The 23,804-nt window shown below is 38.5% G+C and overlaps 1 protein-coding gene across 1 annotated transcript; it reads left to right on the top strand.

Moving 5' to 3' along the window:
- The first annotated feature begins 315 nt into the window (after positions 1-315).
- On the top strand, positions 316-22,025 carry SHISAL2B (shisa like 2B). The gene is given in 3 exon segments (XM_032279798.1): positions 316-1,015; positions 5,764-5,921; positions 21,372-22,025. Coding segments are annotated over 3 exon segments (483 nt in total). The 5' UTR covers positions 316-824; the 3' UTR covers positions 21,506-22,025.
- Positions 22,026-23,804: the final 1,779 nt, after the last annotated feature.

The raw sequence follows: 23,804 nt of genomic DNA, 5'->3' as shown, positions 1-23,804 counted from the left end.
AAAAAAAAAAAAAAAAAAAAAAAAAAAAGGAAGTTCTCACTTTTTTTACCTTCATGTCTTGCGTTTCTTATACTATCTGGATTTTTTTTTAGCTGAACACAGAATGCAACTGCAGCGTGGCTAGTTGGTAGAGGAGATTTGGTTTTTTTTTTTTTCTTTTTCTTTTTTTTTTTTTTAAGTGAGCAGATCTTAAATGTTTCACATTTATTTCTCAAAGAAAGAGAACACCGACACCGCCTCACTAGTGTTCAGCTGTCTTTTATTTGGCCCTCTCCTCTACTCCTTGGGTCAATGGCCGGGGCGATTAAGGCTCCACCAGACCTGATGTGTTTGCCCAGAACCCACCTGTCCTGTCCCTCGGCAGGCAAAACCGCAACTTTCCCAGCATCTGCCTGGACTGAAAACACGTCCCACATCTCCTTTTTTCCCTCTGGCGAAAGCTCTTTCTGGCATGGAGTGGGGACAGCTAAAGTCTCCAGGCTGCTAATGAAGTGAGGGAAAGTGGAGGTGAGTCAGCCGAGCGGGAAGAAAGCGGACGACGGGAGCGGGAGGAGAGGTAGACGACGGGCCGAGATGGGCGGATAAAAGGAGCAACCGCTCAGCAGTGAGAGGGAGAGGGGAGAGTAAGGCGCCCAGACACCATGTGGACAAGGGGAGAAGAGAAGGCAGAGGTGGCGCGCGAAGGCTGAGCGCCCAGGCACCCAGATCCCAGATCCGGAGAGCCGAGCCAGTGCAGAGGGGTCCGCGGGCTCTGGGGGTGCTGGACGAGTGCGATCCGAGAGCAGATCGGGGCCCTCACGAGCCCCTCCCGGCCCCTGCCCGCGATGAGCGAGGCCAGCCGGCTGTGCTCCGGCTACTACAGCCTCAACCAGAGCTTCGTGGAGCCCTTCCAGTGCCCCCGGCGCGGCGAGGGGGCAGCGCTCCGGTACTGCTGCGGCTTCGCCGACCTCAAGTACTGCTGCAGTGAGCCGGGCAGCTACTTCCCCTACAAGCACAGCTACATGTGGAGCCTCAGGTGGGCTGAGAGCCCGCGCGTGGGGCGGCTGGCCGGGCCCGGGGCTAGGGAGGCGACCAGCGGAGCCGCGCCGGGGCCAGAGAGGTCCTCCGCGACCCGGCAACCTACCCTGGGCTGGGTTCTTATGGAAGGACGCGGAGCCTCTGAGGGCGGGTGAGGGCGGGGAGAGAAATCTCGCCCGGCTCGGACCTCCCCCGGGAGCCAGGACTAGAGGCGAAGAGCGTGCGGGAGGAGCGCGGGCTTTGCGCCCAGGGCGCACTTGAGGCCCGCCCGGCTGGCCCCGCTGGGTTCCCTGCCCGCCTCGCCGGAGCTGACTGCTCTCCCCTCGCCGGGGACCAGTTCCAGGCTGGCAGCTCTAGTGGTGGAGCGGGAGGACAGGCAGATAACCCAAGGGGAAGGTTTAAAATCCTCTTTTAGGTTTATTTGTTGTATTTGAAGAGAAAGGAGGCTCCTTCGGGGCACTTTTTACTACGTTAACAAGGACCAGAGTATTTTAAGACCCTTTGAGGGGTGTGAAGGAATTGGCTGTATTCTTTAAAAAAAAAAAAAGTATATATATATATGTATATACACACACATACATATATTTATATATATACATGTATATATATATAATTTAAAGGGTGTGTGTGTGTGTGTGTGTGTGCGTGTTCCTGAGGGCCTGTGCAAGCAACTGGGCTTTACGACTTGCCCTTTTCCGAGGATCTGATCCTGACCCTGGAGAGAATTGAGGAGACACCATGAAAGGTACAGCTTTTGGTTGCTATGAATACACACACTCTGTAGAACGGACACCACCTTTCTCGAAACCTGAGCTATTTGGCTATTGCTGAAATGTGAAGAGGCTTTCTAAGGTGGCGTCTTTCTTGTTTCTTTTTCCTATAGTGGCAATTTTATTTTACTTATTCCAACTAGTATTGATGTAGACATTTACATTATGAATTGCTTTTCCCCCTTCCACTCTGAAGGACAGCAAACTTTAAACTTGATTTTTCATTTTGCTTGGAGAATGAATAGGGTCGGGCTATCAAGGAAAGAGCTCCCACCTTAAACTGTTTTGTACCTATTCATTAGTTTATGAGGTTGGAAGAGATTGATTCTGTTAGTAAGAGATAAAGTATTGTGATTATGTCTCCCATCTCCTACGTGACTCAGAATTTAACACACGTGCCAAGTCTATAGCAAATTACTGTTACTTCTTGAAGCAATAAAGTATTAATATATTTTTCTATATTGCAAGCATCAAAAAGTCTCAAAAAGAGTGCCTATCTTCCAGTAAGTTCAACTCATAAAGTTGTATTTTGCTGGAGAGGGGCAAAATGTCAGAAAATAGCGATAGCTTATCCTTAGTAGATTACATGGGGTGGAAATCTGTACTGCACTGGTTTATTATCCCGACTTTTGGAAAATAACATAGTAATCTATCTCTGGGTCATTGGAGGCGTTAATAATGGCAGAAGCACCTCCAACAGGGAGGGGCTGGCAATTCCTAAGTCAAACTCAATTGGAAAATGTGCCTGAGATTCTCATATCCCTGAATAGTTCCAAAATGACAAGCAACAGAGGACATAAAACCTTCCTAAGACTTACGAGAGCATAAAGGAATGAATAGCTTGCTGTTTCTTCATTCAGCACTGACAAAATGGACAGTGCAGCTCCATTCCTGGGAAACAGAAAAATCACTTCAACTGATGTTGACAGTTGACAGTGTTAAACCTGGGGTTCCTGTGAGTTATTGAGCTCTGAGAACACAATAGGGCGTAAATTTATTAGAGCTTCCTTTCCCTCCTATTCTTTGCTCTCCACTCTTAATTTAAAATAGTTCAACTGTGAACAGTCACTAGCCCTTGTTTTGAGATTCTATAGTGGCTGGAGAAAGGCACAGCTATGACTATCACAAGGTAAGTGAACTTCCTAAGTTGGAGAATTGCTGCCTTAATGTGACAGCAGCTTCAGACCCCCTCTCAAAGCTTGTAAAGCAACTGCCATATGGTGCTGAAGAAAGAATAATTCTTCCTTCCCTGAGCCTGGCCCCCTCCCGTCTTTTCTCCTCCTATGACTCCCTGTGTTCTTAGGATTTTCCTTGGTAACCTTCTCCGGGACTTAGGGAAATAAGGCCTGTTGGACAGGGCCATACATGAGTGGCTATTTAATAAGTATTTATTGAAATGAATATTTTAGGAGCTCCATCTTCACCGGGAGTTTATACCTAGAGTGTGTGCATAAAGCAACATTTCTATAAAGTGAACCATGACATTGAAACTGTTTGTCAGTATTATGAAAAACATTCTTTTTTAACAGAAAGCAGGGATGGCATGCTTTGTTTTTGTTTTTCTTTCAAATTGCATGGTCTGGATTTTTAATCTGTACACTGAAAGCCCACACAATGTATGTGGAAGGTAATTAAACTGACAATTTTGCTTTCAAATAGACTAAATTACTTTTTTACCTTGAAAATTTTTTTAAATAATCGGGTTCTTGTTTGAGGAATCTTTCCAGATGTCTAGCCTCCTATCTGCTCTGTGCACCGGATAATATTAACTGAGTGGATTACGTTCCCATGTGTCTGTGTATAGTGAAGTGATCCTAACCTTCCCTGACGCTTAAAATGCACAGGAGTTAGGTTTGTTGCAAACAAATATAAAAGAGGAGTCGCCAAACAGAGGGAATCTACCTTTTAGATAAGAGCACATCCAATGAGAGCAAACCACAAGTTGAAATATATAACTCTACGGTGACGCTAGCCATAAAATTCCCCAGCCTTCACTCATTTATAGGGCTAATGGAACTGGGTTGACATTAAACCAAGTATAAGAATCTCTGGAAGTCTGACTTGATGTGAGTGGTTCAGGAGGCAATCTGTTCTTTGCAGGGGTGTTCTGTCTCCTGAAATCAAGAGCAAGTGGAGTGAGCTTAGCTCTTTACTTTCAGTTCTGTTCTCCTTCCTGCCAAAGCAACAATGCTCCTGGTATCCCCGGTCAAGTTCTCACTTCCCTCCCTTTTGGCACAGGTCAAACTCGTCACGGTCCTAATCTCAGGGAAAGAGCAGAAGCCTAAAGTCAAGCCAGAAAGATAATGAAGAAAAAGGTCATTACTTTTCAATGGTGTATGTTCCAAATACAGGTAGATCCATCAGCAGTCAATTATTATTTATTTCCATTTATTAAACCTTGTCTACAAGCTAAGCTCTTAAACACTTTGAATAAGTGTTTGCAACACTATTTGAAGTCAACACTTCTTAAGTAAAATTCTGTTCTTGAGTAAAATTGATTAAAATCTATTTATAGATTACAATCTATTGGTAGATTTTAATTAGAACAAAATATGGCTCAAGAAGTACATGTTAGCATATTAGTCTTTCAGGATTGTTTTCTCCCCCAAGCTCTTTTCCCATTTAGTAGTATTAAGTTCACAGGTTTATGAAAACTGTATTTCTCAAATGATTAGACCTATAGGTAACTGAATCAGACAGAATCATTACAAATTTAAGGTGGAGCAAATACAATCAGACACACATTTTATTTTTAGAGAAAAATACAAGGGCTTCTTCCTTAATGCTAGAAGCGATTGACATCATGCCTTTTTAGAAAGGAAAAACTCAAACTGAACATGAACTTTATATGAATTTCACAAATACCATTTTTCCTTTAATTCAAATTGTTTTCTCCTTTTTTAAAATAGTAGTTTTGGCTTTGAATATCAACAAGTGGCATTTCACATATGTCTTTAGTGCTTTTGCAGAAACAAATATTTTTCTGTTCATCATGTATTGGCTTACCTGATCATTCCTTCTCAAATATATTAATAATAGAGGTTTATTTGATGGAGATGTTTTTGAATTATCTCTAGAGAATCATGTGACCTTTAACCTATAATATGAACATATGATATTCCCTATTAATAGTAATTTATAGGCCAGCCAGGCACAGTGGCTCACGCCTGTAATCCCAGTAGTTTGGGAGGCTGAGGCGGGCAGATCACTTGAGGTCAAGAGTTGGAGACTAGCCTGGCCATCATGGAGAAACACCATCTCTTCTAAAAATACAAAATTAGCTGGGTACGGTGGTGCATGCCTATAATCCCAGCTACTCAGGAGGCTGAGGCAGGAGAATCACTTGAACCCAGAAGGCAGAGGTTGCAGTGAGCAGATCAGGTCATTGCACTCCAGCATGAGCAACAAGAGAAAACTCTGCCTCAAAAAAAAAAAAATAAATAAACGTAAAGTATAGGCCAGGTATGGTGGCTCACACCTGTAATCCTAGCACTTTGGGAGGCCAAAGCTGGCAGATTGCCTGAGCTCAGGAGTTCGAGACCACCCTGGGCAACATGGTGAAACCGTGTCTCTACTAAAATACAAAAAATTAGCTGGGCATGATGCGTGCACCTGTAGTCCTGGCTACTCCGGAGGCTGAGGAACAAGAATCACTTGAGTCCAAGAGGCAGAGGTTGCATTGAACCAAGATTGCACCACTGCACTCCACCTTAGGCTGCAGAGTGAGACACAATCTCAAAAAAGAAGAAAAAAAGTAATGTATAAATTTAAAGGGCCTTGAAAATCTTATAGAGAAATATAAGAATTTGGTGGTGGAAAAAGGTGAGCTATAGATTTCAATCAGTTACTGTTTATGCTAAAATACAATTTGGTTATGAATGACTGAGAACAAGAACTAACAATATGTTTTCACTTTCTCTTTAGTTTAACCAGTGTAAACCACTATGTGTGACATGTTTTTTTCTGTTTTCCTCAGCATTGGTGCCTTGATTGGATTAGGAATTGCTGCCCTTGTTTTACTTGCCTTTGTCATCAGTGTCTGTGTCCTCTGCTATTTATTTCTGTATACAAAGCCTCAAAGATTAGACACCGGCCTTAAGCTTCAGCACTTAGAGGCTTCTTCCACTCAAGAAGGTAATCAGTATCTATTATTTGTTACCCATTACCTGAACTCTATCCAAAAGAATAACCTGTATCTGGGTAATCATACTGTTAATAATGAATGCTTTTAAAAAATTGAATCAGCCCTTAATGATGAAATACCTTAGGGAAATTGTGCTTAGGGAAAAATAGCAGCAGAATGTAATTATTCTCATGAAAATTAAATCACTGCTTCAGTAAATCCACTTTAAATATATTTATGTTCCTTCCAGTTATTAAGATTTATCCCCTTGAAATTTCTAAAATGTTGTTTTTAAATGGAGCCAAAGAAGTCAAATAAATAGGGGAACCCAGTATTCGTTAACTTATTCTCTGAACTAAATATTTGCTCACTCTGGATGGGCTAGTCAGTGGTCAGTTAAGAATTTATTTGTGTGCTTACTATGTACAGAGTTCAGGGGAGGCATAGGAAATAATTCAGAGGCATATAAGAAATAGAAAAAATAAGTAGAAGACTTATTGACTAAATTGCAAACCAGTTAAAATATTGGGATGTGTATGTGTGTAGTGTGGCTATAAAGTAGAAATAAACGTTTATTTATGGTTTGTGGAACTAGGTCCTATTATTATCTTAATCAAGTGCTATATAAATGCTAGTTGTTACTATTGTGAAAATCACAACGAATTAAGACTGTTGTGAATATAGATTTCTATAATGTATTAAAAGTACTAATTATAAATTTTATTGTGAGATACACATATACACAAGTCTAGAATATATATTATAGAATATATATGGAATTTATAAAGAATTTATATACAGAATATATAAACTTAGAAAAGAAATTTAGAATTTATATATGTATTTAGAATGACACAAAGTGCTCACTTGCTTCCGTGTAAAAATAAAATGAAAATCTTTATGTTAAAAAAATTGAGAAAAGTCCCCACCCATATGCTCTATTTTAGCTGCATTCTAAAACTTCTCATATTATGGGGCATCTGTTCTGTGACCTTATCAAATACATCACCACTGTGTGAATGCATTAGCTCTAGTTTCCTTCTCTGTAGAGGAGACCTCTCAGATGGTGTCCTGTGTCGCAGAACAATGAGCCAAGATTCCTTGAAAGTCCTCTTCCCGAAGTACTGTTTGGAGACTGCATAGCCGAATTGACAGGTTGTCAGCTGAATTTAGTACAATTGATTTAGGCTCGTTTTTCCACTGGAAGTCGATTAGTGATTGTCAAATAATCAGATTGTAAAATCAATTTTTGTCTCAATTGCTCAGGTAATTTAGTTGTAGTTCTTAAATTTGACTGTGCCTAAGAATCACGTAGAGAGCTTGTTAAAAACACAAATTACCGGCTCTGCATTTTAAAACAAGTAGCTCCTCTTTCTGCTTCTGCCCTTGTTCCCCTGCTGTCTGCTCTCCAGAGCAGCCAGAGCAGACCTGTTAAAACACAAATCAGGTCCTGTCAGTCCTCTGCTCAAAACAGTAATTGCTTCCCATCTCTTTCAATGGAGAAAACAGTCTTTACCATGACCTAACTTTTGTGGTCTGCCCTTATATTTCTTACCTTCACATGCACAGCCTCATTGGCCCCTTTGCTGTTTCTTGAAATTCCTGACTCAGGGCTTTTGCACATGCTTTCACTATTGTCTAAGATGCTTTTCCGTCAGATATCTGCAGGACTTACATTTTCACTTTCCATCTTTACTCAAAAGTTACCTTCTCAGGAGCTCTTCCCTGGTTATCCTATCTGCATTTTTAATTCCCTTTCAACATTTAATACCCTCTTCCTGCATTGAATTTCTCTTAGGTATTTACCACTAACATATTATGTACTTTACTTACCTGTTGTCTGTCTTTTGCCCACTCCAACTAGAGACTAAGTTCCAGGAAAGTAGGAATTTGTGTCTTGTTTGCTTACTACTGTATCCCCAGTGCCTAGAGCACGTAACAAATATTCCATGAATTAATTGAATGGGGTAGCACTTCATATATGTGATCAAAGGAGGATACTTTGAGAAATACTGACACAGTATTGTCACTGTCACAGTCATAAAGTATTCATTGATTGCCTCTCTATACGATGCACTGTGCTAAATAAAAATTGGTTATTTTTCCAGATTTAGCTTAGGTATTGCTCCAAAATTTTTTTTCACATTGATTTTGGAACCTAGCAACAGAATTCGTTGGTTTGTTGATTCAAGTTTTGTATTCTTGTTGCTATTGAGTGAAGGAGGTCCATTATAGTTAGATGAGACTGCTTACTTGCAAAGAAATATCCTAATTCTGCCCCTCTCACAAATATATTTTGTCAAATTGGCAAATCAATTCAGCATACCTTTCCTGAGTGTGTACTATTGGTAAGGCAGGATTTTACGTGATCAGTGACTTCCTGCTGCTTTCAAATGGGTCCCTTGCATTGATTTTAACCAAATCAGACATAGTGGAGAGCCCAAAATGAAATAGTTCAAATATCACTAGAATGGGAAGAGAAAATTGTTTGTATTTGAAAGTGAGCTTTTGATGTGATATTTAAACATTGCCGTATCCTTCGTTAAATATACATGTTCCATTCCAATGATCCTACTACCTAGCAATGGATGCCAGTGTTGTAGCTATTGAAAAAGCAAGTCTGGGGCTTTATGGCATTTAAGGAATGTCTTGAAGGTTAGGAACATAATAAAATATTTGAATAATAAATCAAGCAAGTAAATATTACATCAGAGGAAAATTGGTTTCACCAATTAGCCATTTTCTTTCAAAACTCATGGGTCCACCTCTCAATATTTTAGGTTAATTTTTGCAATTGAAACTGTTTTCATTAAAAGAAATATGAATGACCTAAAGGGAAATGTATTCTTGTGTATATACTAAGTCGACTTAAGACACTGAATTTTTTTTTCACTCTATAAATGACAAGAGTCTAAAATAGTCTAATATTTTCCATAGCATATCTTTATTCTATTGAATTTCATTACAAATTAAGGCTCTGACATTTGGAATGGATCTTGAAGAAAGCAGGTCTCTGGTAGTGATTGTAGACTCTAGTGCCCTAGGGCTAATTCTGTACAGAGGACTTACAGCTAAAGCAGTTGATTGGCCTTTAAGTTATGTTCCATAACCATTTTTTTTAAAACTTTTGTGTTTCAGGTTATGCATGCTTCAAATGCCAATGTCTAAAATAATATCATCACTTGTAAATTGTTCTTTATAGGACATACAGCTCCTGAGCAAAAGATGGCTGTGTGAAAGGCATCTCAGAGTCCACAGTCTGAGGGCGAGGGCTCATTCCATAGGTTGTGGAGGAATTAATGGCTAATTGAGGGGCAATTAAGGGGGTGAATGTCTTAGAGCCCTGTTTTTCAAACTTTTCCACCAGAGAATCCTTAAAGGTATACAGTTGTCCCTCAGTATCCATTGGGATTGGTCTCAAAACCTCTTGCAAATGCCAAAGTCCTCAGATGTTCAAGTCTCTGATATAAACTGGCATAGTATTTACATGTAATCTACGCATATCCTTCTATTTTATTTATTTATTTATTTTGAGATGGAGTCTCGCTCTGTTGCCCAGGCTGGAGTGCGGTGGCACAATCTTGGCTCACTGCAACCTCTGCCTCCCAGGTTCAAGCTATTCTCTCACCTCAGCCTCCCGAGTAGCTGAGAATACAGACACTGGCCATCACGCCTGGCTAAGTTTTTTGTATTTTCAGTAGAGGTGGGGTTTCAGCATGTTGGTCAGGCTAGTCTTGAACTCCTGACCTCAAATAATCTGCCTGCATCAGCCTCCCAAAGTGTGTGATTACAGGTGTGAACCACTGTGCCTGGCCCTCTTATATACTTTAAATCAGTAGTCCCCAACCGTTTTTAGCACCAGGGACCAGTTCCATGCAAGACAATTTTTCCAGGTCGGGGTGGGACGGATGGTTTGGGGATAAAACTGCTCCACCTCAGATTATCAGACATTAGATTCTCATAAGGAGCACACAACCTACATCCCCGCATGCACAGTTCACATGTTTGTGCTCCTTTGAGAATCTAATGCCAATGTTGATCTGACAGGCGGTAAAGCTGAGGCAGTAATGCTTGCTTGTCCTTTGCTCACCTCCTGCTATGTGGCTGGGTTCCTAACAGGCCCCAGACTTACCACTGGTCCATGGCCCAAGGGTTGGGGACCCCTGCTTTAAATCATCTCTAGATTACCTATAATACGTAGTACAATGTAAATGCTATGTAAGTAGTTGTTATTCTGTGTTGTTTAGGGAATAATTACAAGAAAAAAAGTCTGTACATGTTCACTACAGATGCTTTTTCCCCCAAATATTTTTGATCCATGGTTGATTGAATCTACAGATGCATAACCCAGGCATACGGAGGGCCAACTATGTAAAAGAAAGGAATCTGTGTCTCCAGAATTCTAATGGCTCGAGTAGAAAGGCCTGCTTTAAGCCTAATGAGCTTTAAATTATCTGAAGCTCCCATTTTATTTTTAAAATTATGAGAATTTTCAATTTGACTGCATAATATAATTACTTGCTTTCTCTAATAATAACATCTTCTCCCTCTCATCTCTAAGTAAAATTGATGCTCCAGGAAGATAAAGCATATTCATCCTGTGGCTTTGAATATCTGTTGATACTCTGAAGTTATAGAAGGGGCTGGGGGAAGGAGCACAGAGAAGGGTTTTTAGAAGCAGAATTTTTGATAAAAATTAGAAGTGAAAATAGTAGAGCTGCTTGGCACAAATAAAATAATACAGTTGTACAGGTATAATAAACAACAAGCCTGTATATGGTGTTCTCTTTTGTAAAGGCAGATGATAAAAATGAAAAGGGGCAAGTAAATTAGCAGTAAGGCACAGTTGTCTAGGAGAACAGCATAAATTATATGGAAAACACTGAGAAGGAAAGCCAATTTAAAGATAGTGCAAACATTTAGTCTGCCTGTGAGCAAAATAGAATTTGGGCCTGCTCAGCATGGTCTGCTATATTCATCTTAGAAGAATTACTGTAACTATATAGTTTAATATCTGATTAAGCAAGACTCCATCTCCCCTCTTTTTATGCTTATTTTTCAAAATTTCTTGACTACTCTTGTAACATTCAGGTTTCCAAATAAACTTTGAATCACGCTGTCAAATTTTAATAAGACAAATGGTATTTTGATGGGTTTTGTACTAAATTTATAAAGAAGTTGGAAGCTACTTTTCTAAATAGCGTTAATGTCCTTTCAAAACCATTGGCTCAAAGCTTTTATGAATTAGGCTGCCAAATTATTTATTAATAGTAATATCAGTATTTGTTTCAGAAAGACTTTAAAGGAGTTCACTGAGATCTTAGCAGAAGATAGGGTAATGTGAATTCAATGGCATAAAAGGTCATCTGTGTCCCTTTAAGTAGAAAGACCTTTTTATTTAAAATAATGAGCCTGGAATTTTATACCCCTGCTTTTGTTCCTGCAATGTAGAAAATCAAACTGCTCAACAGAGCTACTGCTACATTTATTAGGTTGGTGCTAAAGTAATTGCAGTTTTTGCCATTATAGTAACATTTCTGAGTCTTTCTCAAGGCACAGTCAGGCAATCCTCAGTCATGTTCAAACTAATAAGCAAAAGAGAAGCCAGTATCTCATTGAAAATTACTCATTTCAAGGATATAAAATATCAGCTAAATTAAAAATTTCTTTTGTAAGCTATTGTTAATCATCAATGGTTGAAAGAATTTAACAATACAGAAAAGAAAGAAAAAGGTGAATTCTGGAAAAAATAGTGTAGGAAAAAATTTCGGAATAGAACTGCCTCCACTCATTCATAAGTGACTAAAGCAAAAGGGAAATCCAAGATTCTAACACCTATAATAAATTTTTTGACTGTGCTTATGTGAGATCTCTCTATACACTTGAGGGGAGAACAGGGCATTGAAAAGGGAGAAGTCAGTAAGTTTTGTTCACTTCACCATTTAGCCCACACCAGTCCTGTGTATCACCATATTAAATTTGAAGGGAAAACATCCTCTTATACATAAAAAAAAAAAAAAAAAACACTTTTAGGGTAAAAACTTGAGATTGCTTGTTTCTGCAAGAAGGAACTGCAGGATGAGTGGGATGTATAGATTTTCTACTAAATAATAACGTGACTCAGCTAGGTTAGTACATGGAAGCTGCTGAAGGACTTCAGAATGGTAACCCAGAAGCTCGGAGGACATTGGCAGATGATAGCAGAAAAGCTTAATTACAGTTCTTCCTGATAGCCACAAGATAAAGACCTACAGAGGTCCCCAACATTCTTTTGATATTTTGAAATGGCAGGCAAGAGTGGAGTCCACAGAAGAATTATAGGTCCCCGAGGAAAGGGTTTGAAAGTAAATATAAAATTTCACTGTTATCAGAAAAACTATGTTGGCCTTACCTGTGATGAGGATGGGTAGAATGATTTCGTTAGATGAATTGGATTTAAATTTTGGCGAAGGCCAAAGTTTTAATTTAATGACAGTCTAGGAAGTATAGGATTAAATGAAGATTGAAATTTACATACAAAGACTAGAACAATCACCACAAAAGAATGGAAATGAGGAGACTGCAACAAGAGCCATTGACAATCAATTTAGGAAAGAACTGTCCTGTTGGCAATCTTGGCAATTCCCACTTAACTAATGAGAAAGAGAAATTAAATAAGAAAAAATTTTTATGTGTAACAGATCTCTTGGGAGTGCAATGATATTACAGATATATTTAAATTGTATCCATGTTGTTACCGGTGACAGAAAAGAGGTACTTTTTTGGTTAAACCTACTTTGTTGGTTAAGAAATTAGTTTCTATTTATTAAAGGAAAACTAGGAAAAGCTGAGGTTGCTGAGCTACTTCCATCTTTCTCTTTTAAAATTATCCCAAAGAGTTGCAGTTAGCTGGACAGTGTTATCACTATAGCTCCACTAACTGCAGTTGTTTCCCCATATGTCCAATTACTGTAAGTTACCAGAGGGATATACCTTTAAAGCACTTTCGGATTTGTCTAACCTGCAGAAGAGAGTGAACGCTAGAGGTGTTAATGGTGTTTATAACACATCTTTTCTTGTTCACATAGCAATTTGGTTTTGTTAGGGGAATTGCTTTGGCTTAAGAAGCTAATCTAAGAAAATATCTTTGTATTTAAAACTGGCTAGAAGAATCCAGTAGCCAAGTAAATAATGAGTTGTGGCTGGGGAATAAAGGTCTTTACAAGTCCTAAATGAAGAAAAATCTATATTACTGTAACGTATTTTGCAAGCCTTTAAATTTCAAAGGGGAGTAAATGAGTTAGATAAATTCCTTCAGTGGTTGCCAGAGAAATATAGAATGGAAACAAGTGCGTCAAAATGGGAATGATTTAGAGAGAACCCCAGAATGACCAAGTTAGGAAACAGCTTCCTTAGCTTTTTCCCCTTTAAAAAAAACCAAAAAACCCAAATTGGTTGTGACAATTGGTTTTTTTTTAAACAAGTCACAACCAGTGACCTTGAAAGTCTGATTAAACTATTATGAACTTAAATATGTAAAGAGCTTCGGAAACATGAAGGACTTGAACCACATCACACTCTTGAGATTTCCAGAAATTCAAAAAAAATTAAAATTTTAGATACTTAAATCGGTGCTTATATAAGATACAAATGCCACCCAGATAATACAAAACTAATTTATATCTTATATCTTTTATCTTTACCTGCTATGATACTAAAGAGTAAAAATAATATTAAACAAGTAAAAAATAACCTACAGACACCTTAATTTGATTTTCAAATATTATATAATGTGAATGCAATATATCTGAGGTCTCTGTTAATTTAGAAGGTTTATTTTGCCAAGGTTAAGGATGCATCCCTGACACAGCCTCAGGGAGTCCTGAGACATATGCCCAAGGTGGTTGGGGTACAGACTGCTTTTATGTATTTTAGGGAGACATGAGACATCAGTTAATATGTGTAGATGGGCCAGGTGCAGTGGCCCACGCCTGTAATCCCAGCACTTTGGGAGGCAGAAGTAGGCAGATTGCTTGAACCCAGGATTTTGAGGCCAGTCTGGGCAACGTGGTGAAACCACATCTCTACCAAAAAATAAACAAATTAGCCAAGTGTGGTGGTGCGTGCCTGCAGTTCCAGGTACTTGGGAGGCTAAGGCGGGAGAATAGCTTGAACTCAGGAGGTGGAGGTTACAGTGAGCCAAGATCACACCACTGCACTCCAGCTTGGGCAACAGAGCAAGACTATCTCTTAAATACACACACAAACAAAATGTGTAAGATGCGCATTGGTTTGGTGCGGTAAGGCGAGACAGCTCAAAGTGGAGGCTTCCAGGTTACAAGTGGGTAAGAGACAAAAGATTGCATTCTTTTGAGTCCTTGATCGGCCTTCCACTGAATACACAATTTAGCCTGGCTCAGTGAATATGCAGTTTTACATAAACAATAGGGGAGAGGAAGCAATGAGATATGCATTTGTCTCAGGTGAAACTCAGAGGGATGACTTTGAAGTAGAATGGGAGGCAGTTTTGCCCTAAGTAGCTCACAGGTTGACTTTTCTCTTTAGCTTAGTGATTTTGGGGTCTCAAGATTTATTTTCCTTTCACATTTCCACCCTTTTCTTTTTAAAATCTTTTAGAGAAAGCATTTTAGAAGAAAAATGAGTCTGGTCTCTGGTTTTGTCTGATCTCTCATGGCTAGTATCGTTTATTCCTAGATAGGTAGGTCCCACATTATGAGGAAAGCTCATTTTTAGCAGGTTGTGAAGTCTCATGTCCTGTGAAGAGAAAATAGGGGGAGGAGGAGGAAAAAACAAACAAACCAGAACAATTCTGAAAAATTAATATAGGCCACATTACTCTGAAGTCCATACATCAATAGCCAGATATAAAGTGGCTTATGTATGTAAATAGGTTGCTGTTATTTTCTTCTAAAGTTTAGTTGTCTAGCTTCAGTTTGCAGGGCTTTAAAGAAAGCACAGCTTAGAATTAGGAAAAATGGGGGAAAAGGGAATAGAAAGAACAAAAACTAAAAGCATTATTTTGGAGACTTGTATCCAGGAAAAATTTTCTAATTCAGTCCAAACTGTAGATAATAATAAAAACTGAAAAACAACAGGCAAGACTAGAATCTAATAACAGGTGTACTATAGCTCATTTTGAAAGAGTTTTTCTCTCTTCAGTCTCCTATTTTTATTAAAAACAAATCATAATAGGACCGATTTGTTTGCAAAAATAAGTTTTAGTCTTATGCTTGGCCTGATTATTTGTATAAAGTACAACAAGTATAACTATTTTTCAAATAGGCTTTTAAAATTGGCTTTGATGAAACTCTGTTTCATAAGGAATCTCAGGCAAGACTTTTTTTTTTTTAAGCTGAGCCCAGCCACGGGTTTGTATCCTCAAATACCTATAAGTTGTATAAATTCCTCTCCTCTTGAGGTCCTAAGATAACTTGGGGCTCCTGGGTCTGTTAGAATATGACATTATTTACTTACCACAGGTAAGTAAAGACCCTATACAGAGATTGTGAGGACATGGTATGAGGCCAGGTTTCTCCAACGGGCTTTTATTGACTGTATAGGTCAAGCTTGATTCTTTAAAGGAAAGCAGTACATCCAGTCAAAGCCTTGGTAAAACAACCAGTTTCTCCAATTGAGAAACATTGGAGATGTTGCAAAACATTTTTATGCAAATAACTATATTGCCATAAGTTAAGAAAATTCACAAATAGTTTCCAGATTCTGAAGAAATCAGGCAGAGAGAAATATGCTCCAAATCTTGTTCACAGGAGTATGTTGTGAACAATTGTTAAAAGCTGTAGATAGCTTAAAATAAGTTTTCTTGACTCTGAGAACCAAAACAAAAGATCAGCAACGTTTTAAGCAAAAAGTCAAAAAGATCACTTCAGTCTTCTTTTACTTCAGTCTATGCAGTTAACTCCTGTCCTGTTTGGTATTCATGAACATTTTAGCTCTCTGAGAGTCCGGAAATTTTTTTCCTTTATTCTAATGTCACAATTTCCAAAGTTATTAAAAACCTGCATTTAAGAGCGCCTATCAAAGTCCTACAGCTGCTTATAAATGACCTTTTGAAGAGGATCAAAACAAGACAAATCTTAGGACAGTCATTATTAAAACCACATTTGACTAGCAATATGTTACTTCTGTGGCATACAACAGTTTTACATAATAATTATAATTATTAATAACATCTAGGCCAGGTGCAGTGGTTCATGCCTATAATTCCAGAACTTTGGGAGGCCAAGGCAGGCAGATCATGAGGTTAGGAAATGGAGCCCATCCTAACATGGTGAAACACCATCTCTACTAAAAATACAAAAATTAGCTGGGCATGGTGGCTCATGCCTGAAGTCCCAGCTACTCGGGAGGCTGAGGCAGGAGATTCACTTGAACCCTGGAGGTAGAGGTTGCAGTGAGCTGAGATCACACCACTGTGTTATATTGGGGTTCAGGGTGCCCTCAGCTTCCCTGAGAGGATGTTTTTCCAGGTTCTTGGTCTCCTGCCCTCTCAAGAATGAGAGAGGGGAACACGGTACAGTGTGCAGTAAATGCCAGACTCAAAAATGTTTGTATAAAGTGATTTATTTATTTATTTAGAGAGAAACTGGAGGAGAGAGAAAGAAATAGCTAACTCTCACACTGAGTGAGAGAATCCACAAAGATGGAATCCAGGAGAGGAAAGCAGCTTCCACACTGCGTAGAAGGGAACAGAGAAAGATGGAGTTTATGAGGGGAAGACGGGCTTCCATGAGAGAGTAGGGAAGGGGACTTCAGAGAGGAAATCCAGGGGAGAGAAAGATGGCTTCCACGAAGGGAGTGTTTGTGGAAGGGGACCCGAACATGGAGTCTGAAGGGGTGTGGAAGAAGGGGATTTTTAACCTGGGAAGAACCCCCCACCCCTTCTCTAAGACCCCTGGCCAATGAAGGGAGTTCCTTAGAACTTCCGCTGGAGTGCTTGACCCTTAGTTTCTTCCTGCGTGCCCGTGAAATTTAAACATAAACAGTTAAATCTCCTGAGTGGAGAGAGATGGGAGGGTGGCGTGGTGTTGGGAAGTTCTTGCCTTTAAAACTGCACCCCCTTGTGGACCCTGAAAGAGAACACCTTTCCTCAACTGCACTACAGCCTGGGTGACAGAGCGAGACTCTGTCTCAAAAACAAAACAAAACAAAACAAAAAGCATACACTAAGTCATATTAGAATTATAGGAGTGTCCCATAATTTTGGAACACATACCAATAACATGTATACAAATATAGCCCAAAGGAAACCAAACACCATTTCATATTTAACAACACTTCTTATATGATTTCTATAGCAAATAAACCAAATATGTTTCTTTTGGACTTCAGCGGAATAATAGCAAAAAACTAATGAGGACCCAAGTTAGAATTTGACTTTGGAAAGTGTGTCAAATATAAAAAGTTTAAAACGCTTAATATTGGCCAGGCGCGGTGGCACACACCTGTAATTCCAGCAGTTTGGGAGGCTGAGGTGGGCAGATCATGAGGTCAAGAGATCGAGACCATCCTGGCCAACATGGTGAAACCCCGTCTCTACTAAAAATACAAAAATTAGCTGGGTGTGGTGCCGCGTGCCTGTAGTCCCAGCTACTTGGGAGGCTGAGGCAGGAGAGCTGCTTGAACCTGCAAGGCAGAGGTTGCAGTGAGCCGAGATCATGCCACTGTGCTCCAGCTTAGGTGATAGAGTGAGACTCCATCTCAAAACAAAAGAAAATGTTTACTTTGCAAAGGCAATGCTTTTTTACTTCATAAAATTTTCATGCCAGCTTTCTCTACTATATTTATTTTAAATAGCTTTGCTTGCTGATTGGGCAAAGGCTATTATCTAGGCTGGTAAATGCTGTGCCTACATCAAATTAGCTGTCAAAAATCAAATTATATAATTCAACTATTATGATTGCATGTTTAGAAGTAGAATATTAAGTAACTTATTTTTACTACCAAAAATAGTTCAGAAGAGAAGTAATTGAAATAAAGTCATTATTGTGCCACTCTAGGCCCTAGATTTTAAATTTCAGTGTTTCTAATATTAACCTAGAGATCAATACCATGTATGTTTCAGTATTATGGGTAGGATATGTGAGACATCTTTCAAAACTTGTAAATAATATTGCCCTTTGAGTGTTCAGCCATGAAATCGACCCAGAGTGAGGGATGTCCTGATTGATCCTGGTAAGCATTTTACTTATAGAATAATATCTTTAATCCATATTGATACTTACAAAAAACAGTTTACTTATAGAAAGCAATTAATAGGCAAAGCCAGGAAGTATTAGCACACTTAAAGGCAAGATTTAGATTTACCTAAAGAAAAACAAAATGAAAACTCATATCCAGAAGATATGCTGTATAGTGAAAAGAGGAGGATGTACAGTAGTTACTTCTAATGGAAGACGTCTTGGCTAATGGACTTCCCCTTAGGGAAGTTTGGGGCCAATTTTTCTAAAACCTGGTGGAGAATCAAGTAAAGGAGGCTGGAGAATTAGAGACACTAGGTAACTAGAAGAGGCTTGGGGCAGTGAGGGAGACAGCAGGGAAAGTTTGGAGAAAACAGGACTTGTGGGTATCTAAACTGCCAAAGATAAGGAAGGGAGCGAGAGAACTGAGCCAGATGCAGCCTAACCAAGTTCTTTATGTGATTCTAAAGAGCGTTAGCAGACAGGCTGATAGTGTTATGAGTAAGTGCTAGGTAAGTATTAACTATCATTACATTGCTGATAGTTTTACATTCTTTCTCACTTGACATTGAATTCTAAGCACATTCCATGTAATTAAAAATTTCTTAGAAACCATTTTTTAAAGTTAAGTGGCTGCATGATATATCATGCATGATATTTAGTAATTCCATCATGAGAAATTTAAGGTGCTTTGGGAGGCCGAGGCGGGTGGATCACGAGGTCAAGAGATCAAGACCATCCTGGTCAACATGGTGAAACCCTGTCTCTACTAAAAATACAAAAAATTAGCCAGGCATGGTGGCACGTGCCTGTAATCCCAGCTACCCAGGAGGCTGAGGCAGGAGAATTGCCTGAACCCAGGAGGCGGAGGTTGCGGTGAGCCAAGATTGTGCCATTTTGCTCCAGCCTGGGTAACAAGAGCGAAACTCCAACTCAAAAAAAAAAAAAAAAAAAAAAGTTTAAGGTACTTTCATTTCTCGGTATTTTTAAATTTTATTTTATTATTATTATTATTATTTTTTGAGATGGAGTCTCGTTCAAGTGATTCTCCTGCCTCAGCCTCCCGAGTACCTGGGATTACAGGTTTCCGCCACCATGCCTGGTTAATTTTTTGTATTTTGAGTAGAGACAGGGTTTCACTATGTTGATCAGGCTAGTCTCAAACTCCTGACCTCAGGAGATCCACCCGCCTCGGCCTCCCAAAAGGCTGGGATTAGACTTGAGCCACTGCACCTGGCCTCGTCTCTTGGTATTTAAAATAACGAGTGAAGATGTCTGTAAGTTTTAGATCTTATCTTTGATGGTTTCCTTGGGAATTTCTTGTTAAAGTGGAATTACAGGTTAGGAACATTTGACACTTTAAGTATGCACCAATTTACACTCCTACCATGCTACACCATTGACCAAGAAAAATTACTTTTTATCCTCACCTAATTGGGACATGAAAAATGGCTTCTCACCTTTCAAATTTACATTTCTTCCTGACTAGCAAGATTAAAATCTTTTCATATTTATTAGCCATTTTATCTTTTCTGTCACTTTCTTCACCCACTAAAAGGTGTTACTGTCCTACATGTTGATTTGTAAGATCTTTACATGTTAGACATGCATCATATGGTCTAAACGTTTTTTGCTAGTTGTTCTTCAATCATGTCTTTTGCAACCCAGTTTTAAAGTTGTCTATCTTATCCTTTAATTCATTAATAAACTAATATTTATTGAACAACTATGTGCAAGGCATTTTTTTAAAGACACATCAATGAACAAAATAGTCAAAAATTCTTTGGAATGTGGTACTTAAATTTTAGTGAGGGGAGATAGCCAATGACTGATAAGCATGATAAATAGGTAAAATTATATTAGTAAATAAGTGCTTTGGGAGGACAATGGAGGGCAGAAGGGGTTGGAGATGTAGGGTATGGAGGCTGCAATTTTAAATAACATTTTGGTTTGGGTAGGTCTTATGAAGACCTACCAAAAGTCAAAAAAAGATGACTTTTGAAGGACTTGGAAAAAGAGAGTGACTGTGCAGATTATCTGGAGGAAGAACATAGTAGACAAAGTGAACAGCCATTGCAAAGGTCCTACAGGCTGGAACATGCCTGAAATGTTTAATCAAAGAGGTTGGAGTGAACCAAAGAATGAAGTACAAAAAGATGAAGTCAGAGAGATTAATGGTATGTGTACGAAATCACATAGGTCACTGTAAGACCTGGGTGAATGGAGCGTTCTGGACAGAGGGCATGATTCAACTTATTTTTTACAGGACTGCTCTTTGAATGTTGTGCTGAAAACAGAACAGTGGTAGCAATGAGAAGTGGTCTAATTCTGGATGTATTTTAAAAGTATAGTCAACAAGGATTTCTGATGGACTAGATGTAGGGTGTGAGAGAAAAGAGAGGAATCAAGGACCAGAGGTTTTTGGCCACTGGACTGTGGAGTTAGCAACATGAAGGTAATTAGCAATGGTGAGGTTGCAAGGAATCAAAAAGAATGGTTTCCTGGAAGCCAAGGAAAGAACTGGATCAACTGCTGCTAAGAGATCAAATAAGATGAGAATGAACCGGACTGAGGATTTAGCAACATGGAGGTCATTAGTAATGTCTGTGATTTCTTCCACTGTTTTTTACATATTTAATTTCTATTGGTGAAATGATACATTATTTCTACAATCATTCAACTTTCCTAACACTATTCATCGAATAAACCATTTATTTGCTATGTTTGTTTAGTCTACTTACGATCAACAAAGATTCATATTCTTTCACCTTTGCTCATTTTAGACTCATATTTATATGGAGTGAGGGAATGGGACTGTGGCACAACTGTGTCCTTTTAATAAACCACATCTAAATTGGTTATAATGGCAAAGCCTTAAGATTGTGCAAGTTATGATTGGCTTTAATGTAGTTTATTTACATTATGCATAGAAGAGGGACACTCACACTTTTATTAAGTCACTCAGAAATTGTTGCCTTCTTTTCAAATGTGTAGTTGTTTTCCTCATGGAAGCGTGGAGAAAGAAAGGTAAGCATGGAAATCAAATTTTTTGTTTCTGCTACTAAATTATTTCCCTTATTTGACTTTTAGAGGAAATACTCAAAAGCCACTTCAAAATAATTCAATTTTTATTCATCCACATAGCATTTTCAGGACATCATATTTTCAATATTGCTACAAAAATTATTTTTAAATGCAAATTTTTAAGTGAAATTTGAGCCATAATTTCAAATAATTATTTCATTTTGTTTTGTGTATCTGCAGGCAAGTGAAATGGAAAAACCAAAGTCCTCAATTCAAATGCAGCATCACAAACAACAAATGAAACATACCATGAAGCTGATGATATAATTCAAGAAAAAACAATGGATGCAACACAAATCTACATTGCTTATTAACTAAAAATTCTGTGTTTTAAATGCTTGCTAGAGAGATGGGGCAATAAAAATAAAGAGTACATTTGAAACAGTTTGTAATATTGCTTTTCAAAAACTTGTCACTCACAAAGCAAGACAGCTGCATTTTTGATCAGTTACTTTATTAAACACATATTAAGGTTTTGATAGGTTTTCCTTTGTATAATTCATCTCCTAAATAATCTGTATAATGAAAGCTACAAAACAAATGAGTTCTCTGGTCCCACCTAATGCTATCATATTAATATGACCTAGAAATCTAGAAATAAAACTAATTTCTGCAAATTATAATTTTTAAATATTTTTATTCATAAGTGTGTTTTCTATTATAACACAGACCTGGTTTTGTAATAGAATTCGACAGGAAAAAAAGCAATAATTTTGAGCAGCTCTACTGAGCATATCTACTATGTCCTGTAATGTTTTGTAGTCAGAAAACTAGCATTTTAGACAAGATCTGGCACATTTAGGGTGGTATGGCCATAAACAAACACTAGCATTTCAAAATGTGTGGAATACAGCTTCTCTGATCTGATATATAAAAAAGAATGCCTTATTTTTCTTGGGCATGCAATGTTCAGGGTTAGAAACTTTTCATCATTAGCCTGTCAAAATTTCTGCCAAAAACTATGGTTATCTTCTAGACCAGAACTGTCTAAGAGAAGTTTCTGTGATGATGGAAATATTCTATATCTGCACTGTCTAATATGATAGCCACCAGTCACATGTGGCTACTGCGCACTTAAAATGTGGCTAATGCAGCTGAAAAAAATAAAAATTTTCATTTATTTAATTAAATAACCCCATGTCGCAATATTGGCACCACAGTCCAGATCACTATTTCAACATCCTACTGCCGGAGTTGAACTTTACATTCCAGAAGACAATTTTGCCAATGTTTAAATATTAAAATTGCTTAAAGTATATGTTAAGTTTGAAAATTAAGATATTTCCATTATAAAAATGACATTTTACATGGTCATAAAAGCAAAGAATTTTCAGTTATTTTTTGTGAAAGTTCATAAAGCTCTTATGGGTACTTTTTGATCTTTTATACAACTTGGAATTTTAAAGAATCCCAGAAAATTTGCTATCTTGACATACAGTAATTTAATAATATTACTGTATTTCTCAGGTGAAAATCTAGGTTGAGAAAAATTTAGTTAAGGCACTGGTACTGTTCTACTTTTGTTGCTCAAGGGCAAGAACTATAAACGGCACAAGAAGCAGGAAACAGACAGAGCTAGCAAAATGCTCACTGCTCCTGACTCCTCCCAACTTGTGGAAAAGGCATAGTGGGGCCAAGAATAACTGGATGCATCATGGGCTGTGCTCTAGGAGAGGCACCCCAATTCTCTGCCACTCTACATATTTTTAGAGGAGTTGAGAGGAGATAATTGAGGTCGGAAGACTCTGGCCTTCACAACTGGGGCTGTTGTCACACTGGCGTAAGAAACCTATTGTTTCTTGGACACCCAACGTCCAGGAAGTTTTGGTCTCAGCACTAGGATCAGCTGGAGTCCTTGAAGCACTCCTTGCTGAGCTAGCTTTTCACTAGGTGACCTGAGGTAGAACAGGGCTCATCCAGTGGACCAATTGGTATGTCTCTCTGTAACTCTGAAGCAGTTGTGCTTCACAGGGTAACCCAATCTTAAAATCAAGGGGTCTTGTTAAATTACAGCACATTCTGTACACTGACAACTGTATTCTGAATCATTTATTTGGACCTAACAAATACTAAAATAGTGGTAGAATTTAAGCCAGTCAAAAATAACTTAAAATACAATTAAGAACAAAACACATCTCAAAGTATGTACATGTACATATAACTCTGGGGATGGGTCTAATAAAGAATACAGTAGCTTTACATGTTTTTAGATGATTTAGGCTACTGTGTAATTTTTGGTAATGAGACCTTAGAAAGAAATGTAAGTCTAATAAGAGAGCCTAAAATAATCAAATTATATTTTATGTAGCCTTCCAATGAAAGCAATTTCATCTCTTAAAAATGGTGGCATTAATTGGATTACAAAATGGATAAAACGAAACCCCAATAAGTCATTTCCTTCCTCAAAACTCTTTTTTTTTTTTTAGATGGAGCCTCGCTCTGCTGCCCAGGCTGGAATGCAGTGGTGTGATCTTGGCTTACTGCAACCTACACCTACTGGGTTCAAACAATTTTCCTGCCTCAGCCTCCGGAGTAGCTGGGAGAACAGGCACCTGTCACCATGCCTGGTTAATTTTTGTATTTTTAGCAGAGATAGGGTTTTGCCAAGTTAGC

Source organism: Sapajus apella, unplaced genomic scaffold, assembly GCF_009761245.1.
Source record: "Sapajus apella isolate SASKATOON/1434 unplaced genomic scaffold, GSC_monkey_1.0 scaffold1, whole genome shotgun sequence".
Lineage (NCBI taxonomy): Eukaryota > Metazoa > Chordata > Mammalia > Primates > Cebidae > Sapajus > Sapajus apella.
Note: the sequence above shows the minus strand (reverse complement) of the source record. Positions and strands in the feature narration are given on the sequence as shown.